Consider the following 6,000-nt stretch of genomic DNA (forward strand, 5'->3'; position numbering starts at 1 on the left):
GCAGGCACTGTTTTCAGTGCCACTATTTTACAGTGTTGCTGTTATACATTTTACATGTAGCTTCCATAGTAAAAACAATTATGTATAATTGCGTTTCTACAGTTATTTTACAGTGTGTATTTTAGTGTGTGTATGTCACTTAAGCTTCAAATTTAATTACCAGTGCAACATTCTACGATTTATGCCAAAGGAATGTATATTGTCAATTATGTTGCCTGTAAATGTTTATTATCAATTTAGGAGACCAATTCCACTGAGAGTGAATCTGATGAATCTGATGAAACTGATGCCACGTTTGTCCCACCCACCGAGGAGCCCACCTTAGACCCTATCATCAACACAGGTCGGGGAGACAGTTTAGGATACCCCGATGACTACAAAAAAGCCATATTCTATGTAGATGGAAAGGACTATGAAAAAATTCCTTCTCCATACAAATCTTACAGCAATGAAAAGTTGGAAGGTTTAATGATAGTCAGCAAGAAGATGTCTGCCTACGATGGTCAAAACATCAATGATGTGGAGAAAGAAATTCAACATTACAAGGTAAAAAGAGGAAAGCTACTTTGTTAGGAGCTTAGAATACAATAATTATTAGCAGTGCTAAGGCCCAACTTATATTTTCTCAAGGGATTTCAGCTAATTTGATTAATACCTGGTACTAAATTATACATGGAAGCATGTTTTTTTAACCATGTTATTCAAATGCTACTCTACATGCCTACCTCAGTAAATAAAGAAGATTCCTCTCAAATTTGCCATAGCTGAGATGTTGTTTCGGGTTCTCAGGCTCTAAAGGTTCACGATGATCTTCTGGAGGAGGAGGACACCAGCACTCCAGAGATGGATGCTGCTCTGGGAGAAAGTGAGATCGCCCTCGTGGGGAGCCAGGACAACGAGGGAACCAGTGCCGGTGACTCTTCTAGCGCTAGTACCAGCCAGGAGGAAACTAACAGGAGCCCAAGCAACGAGGAGACCACAGCAACTCCTGGAGTCACAGACAGAGATGTTGACTCCTCACAGAGTACAGAGAGTCAGGAGAGCGATGAGGACACCCCTCAGACCCAAGAGCCATCTGTTGTCATTGCAATATAAAATCATCTAAGCACACAGACTCCAGAGGCTGTCAACAATTAAGAATGCAATTATAACCATATTTTATTGTGCTGGATGTCACACTCTGCCTAGTGTTAGTGTGAGTGGCAAAGCATGATGGTTCAGTTACTGCAAGTGCTTGAGCTGTGTTGCAAAACTTTCATCTTCCTGTATATTGCACAACTATTTACAATGTTCATGTAAATGTAATTTGGTACTGCTCTGTGTTATGACTTTTGTCATTTATGAATAAATTTCCTATATCAGTTATTCAGGTTTCCTAGTGCAATGGGAATAGCAGTTGGCAAAGTACAAACATTCAGACATTTTCTAGATTACACTGAAAAAAAGCTGCAAATTGTCCTATACGATACATTTTTGGTGGTCAATATCAATATTGCTCCGATTGCTCAGAGGTCAGTTAAAGCTTATACTATTAATCTGAAAAGGTTTAAGCACATGATTAGTCCAATGGAATTTGTGGTACACATGTGAAAAAAATCTAAAGCCAAATGCCCCTACGATGGAGGGTCCATCTGTTTAAAGCTATTGTTCATATATTGCAAAAAGGAAAATAAATATACAAGAGAAAGAAATATCCACTCTACTACCACTGCTCATGTGCATCTGTACCTTAGAACAATGTAATGTGTCAAACACTATGATGCAGGGGTATCAAAATCAGAGACTTTAAATCTGTCATCTTGAGTTCTGAAAACCAACATTATTTATACTTTTTTTTCCAATGCCTTGGGTAGTGCAGCCACCAGACAAATATTTCTTAAACTTTAAAGTTTCTGAGTCTGTAATTTTCTGCACTAAATAAAATAGCTGATTCCACCCTGATTGACATCAGGATTGACAATATAGTAACATAGTGGACATGACCTCAAGTGAACCTCTTACTTTTGTATGTTTAAGTATATCTGGAAAATCACAGAGCTATACACCCCCTACAGTGGAAGATGTGAAATAGATCAGACTACTGAAGACGATATAAGGGCCGTTCACACTATGGACGATAAAGATAACTGAAACTATAAGTATAAAAATTAAAACAATTTTAGAAATCATTTTTAATTTAAGAGAATAGGGGGGTTAAAATAACGATAAAGATACAGAGAACGATATCTTTGGGATCTGTCAGGATTTGAGGGAAAACCCAGATGCAGGCAGCACTGAAGGGGTTAACAAGATTTAATAACAAAAACAAAAGCCCACGATGGGGTAACAAAGACAGGACTAAATAATAATATACAAAACAAGAAACAAGGACTTCCCATTTGGGGGCAAAAAACTAAACAAAATACAAAAAGACACAATGTCTTAACAGGTAAGGTAAGGTAAGGTAAGCAGGGGCGTCGCACCTGTGGGGGATGACTTTTCCCAGTGAGAGGGTTCAACACCCGCACTTTTTCTGCAGTTTTTCCGCAGTTTTGCACAAACGCCTTACAGCAGTCGCTCCTCCGTTTCTCTGGCCGCTCTGTGTCTGCGCTCACTGCGGCTGCCTCCTCTCCCCTCCCTCTCAAACATGACACCGGCTTTGAGTGTGATTGGCTGTTCTGCCTTAAGTCCCGCCTCTCTTGGTGTGTTAGATTTATCGGTGAGCTCGTGCTGAGGAGGCGGGAACTTATGGTTATGGTTATTTACATTTCCTTTTTCCAGGTACTTTGAATGAGTGTTTATGCTTTCGAGGTTTTTAAATAAGCTTGATATGTGTTTGGGAAGATATTCTGTTTATGTTTTGTTGACATGTCGAGTGTTTTCTGTATTATATTTCGTTTTTTAGACTAATGCTAATTGCTAATTGGGATATTGTTCAGCAGCTAGCTAAATCCGGTTATGTATGTGGCATGCAATGTATAAAGTAACTGTGATGAAGAAGGCAGGGAATTGACGAGGAGGAGGGACAAATTGGCATTGTTAAGCAGTGTGTTTATGGGTTTATTGCCAGTGCAATTGATTTTGATATTTTGAGCATTGTTCGTTGATTAGCTGAATACTTTTGTGGATACTTATCTGTTGTATTTGATTGTACCTGTTGAGGAGAAAAAAGTGAGATATGATGTCATTGTTTGCATAACTGTTGAAGAACTATGAAAGAAAAGTGTATGTTATTTTAATGTTTAAAAACAGTAAATTGTTACATTTATACCACCAGAGAAAAAGCTTTGTCTGGGCGTTTTTTTTATTTTTTTAATATCTCCCCTTTTCAAGGCGCAAGTAAGCAAAAGTAGCAGTCTCAGTCACAGTCATGTCAAACCAGCTGTATCAGTGTTTTGTTTTGAAGGAGAAAATAAAACATATATCGCTGGACTCGGACGAGACCGACTAGAACATTTTCGAGACCAATGACCAAGTCCGAGACAAGTCCGAGTTCAAATACCAACGAGTCCAAGACAAGTCCGAGACCATTAAAAAACGTCTCGAGTCCGGACTCGAGTCCGAAACTGTACTCGAGTACTACAGCACTATTAACAAGGGACAGGTGTGGGTAATGGAACACTCAGGGAAAGCTGAACGAGGGGGCGGGGCCAATGACGAGACCCAGAGAGAGAGCATAGCAGATCAAAACAAACAATGTCATGTCTAGGGTTGGGAATCGAAAATAAATTCCAATTTGGAATCGGAATCGAAAGGCTAGGAATCGGATCGGAATCGAAAGGAATAGGAATCGGATACTTGAGATTAAAATTTGAATTCCTCTTATCAATTCCTGTGTGCATATTTTCAGAAAAGTACATGCGTTGCATGATCTGCTGATATCTCAATAAAAGCCCTTATGAAAATGTAGCGAGGAAGGCGGGACGAGAGCCGTGGGGCAGGAAGGCGGGGCCGGTGGCGTGAGTGATTATGAGTATCAGCTGTACGCGCACCGGTCCCGCATGCCTCACGGGGAGCTAGGGAGCATAAGAGGACGAGCGACGGGACTGCCGAGGAGAGAGGACCGGGCCCGGAAATGTTAAGTTTTATTTATGTTTGTGTGGCCGGCAGTCGACCGTGAGGTGGCTGCCGGCCTTTTACTTCCGTGTTATTGTTTGTTTATTTTTGATTAAAGTTTATTGTTTAAATGTTCGCCGGTTCCCGCCTCCTTCCTTCCCTACATTGAACTTTGTTACAGAAAATTATCGATATTTTTTACTATAGTAAGCATAGTTTAGCTATAGAATTTGCATTAAAGCAAAGGAATCACAAATTAACCATAGTTGCATTATAGTAACTGCAGTTTAACCATGATGTAGTTCAACTATGATAATACAAATTGTAATAAATCAGAAAAGGTGTGTTTCCCTTTCTGTCGGTCTCTCGACGTTGTGTCGAACTGACAGAATGGGGTTTGTCTTGAGAACCTATCATCTTCTGAGTATTTAGAAAAGGCCAATGAAAATTGGCGAATGAAATTTGCATGCCGGGCTCCTCCCCGGATGTCCGGGTATAAGAGGGAAGCCGGCGTGCTCATTCATTCACCTTTTGTTCTTCAGAGCCTACGCATCTGATGAGCTTCTCTACGATCTGGTGATCATTCTTTCTGCTGGAATCTACGACGTGGACAGCGGACGGTCCCTTCCTGCAGTGACTCTCCCCTGGGCGTCTCGGCAGTTCCGGAGGTGTTCGAGCAATTTCCTTTTCTAAAAGAGCAAATTTCTCCAGCGTGGCTTGTCCCGCTGTTCTCATGGGTGCAACACACTCATCGAGGAGGGGGACGGACACAATGCCTGCTTCCAATACGCTGGGGCAGACGTTGTGGATACGTTCTGCCCGCACTGCGGGCGGTGACGATTCAGACGTTGCGTCACAGGTGGCTGTGTTCCCACGGGACTCAGCCACCACCTTGTTTGCTCCCCGTTCCATGGCGGCAGGACTACGGCCCTGCCGTCCGCTATGGCAAGCAGCGAGGGTGATATGAGGATTACTGTGAGCGATAATCCGCCAGCCACGGCTCACGGACCGTTCACACCTCGTTTCGCTCGTCTGACCGTTCCCCAAAAAGACGGTCCGCCGTCTTATTCCTCAATCACGTATTCGGACACGATGCGTGATGATGAGAGGTCTCTTGCAGCATCGGGGGGTGACGTACTGCCATCCGACTCCGACGATTCTTCGGGCTCCCTCCCTCGGGGGGTTGAGCCCAGGAAAAAGCGGATGTCGAGATGTCGGCCATGCTTTCCCGGGCCGCCGTGAGTGTTGGGTTGCAGTGCCCGCACTGCCTCTCCCGGCGTTCGCGGCTGGCTACATGGTGCCTCGGGTTTGAGCGCGGCTCCAAGCCGCGCTCGCCCCCAGTGCCGTGTTTACCGGAAGTGCATGAGGAACTTTGCAAGACCTGGAACGCCCCTTCCGGCACGTTTCACGTCAAACAAAGTTCTGTCACCCTCTCTTCCCTCGAGGTTGAGACAGCTGGAGGATGCGTCGGTGTCCCCCAGGTGGAGTTTGCCGCCGCGGTGCACTCGTGCCCGTAGGTGGCGGCCACCTGGGGGGGCTCGACCTAGACTCCCATCCAAAGCATGTGGGGTCTCGGCATCTCTGGTGTCGAGAGCTTACATTGCGGAAGACCAAGCTGCCTCCTCTCTCCACGCTATGGCTCCTGCCAGGCCAGGGCGTTGAGAGAGCTCCACGAGGGTAAGACCGACCCAGCGCTTATGCAGGAACTCCGCGCCGTCACCGACCTCGCTCTACGGGCGACCAAGGTGACCGCGGGGGCCCTGGGTCGGACGATGAACACACTTGTGGTCCATGAGGAACTTCTCTGGCCGATACTTGCGCAGATGAGTAACGCTGAGAAGGTCCGCTTTCTCGACTTACCCGTCTCGCAAGGGGGGGCTGGTTGGTGTTACTGTGGAGGGTTCTCGACAGTAAAAATCAGTCCTCCGTGCCGCAACTCGGCCGCCTCGGCCGTCGAGTCCCGTG

The 6,000-nt window shown here is 44.9% G+C and overlaps 1 protein-coding gene across 6 annotated transcripts in view; it reads left to right on the forward strand.

Annotated features, from left to right (window-relative positions):
• The window catches only part of spp1 (secreted phosphoprotein 1), a 41,447-nt gene extending 36,971 nt beyond the window's left edge, over positions 1-4,476 (forward strand). For 4 of the 6 annotated variants that reach the window (XM_057343955.1, XM_057343954.1, XM_057343957.1 and 1 more), the window contains exons 7-8: positions 241-546; positions 790-4,473. In XM_057343955.1, the coding sequence (XP_057199938.1) occupies positions 241-546; positions 790-1,095 (612 nt within the window). In that variant the 3' untranslated portion in view covers positions 1,096-4,473. Of the gene's footprint in view, positions 1-240; positions 547-789 lie in introns of all 6 variants that reach the window. The other 2 variants (XM_057343953.1, XM_057343952.1) reach the window with 2 other exon arrangements.
• Positions 4,477-6,000: the final 1,524 nt, after the last annotated feature.

Source organism: Triplophysa rosa, linkage group LG10 (assembly GCF_024868665.1).
Source record: "Triplophysa rosa linkage group LG10, Trosa_1v2, whole genome shotgun sequence".
NCBI lineage: Eukaryota > Metazoa > Chordata > Actinopteri > Cypriniformes > Nemacheilidae > Triplophysa > Triplophysa rosa.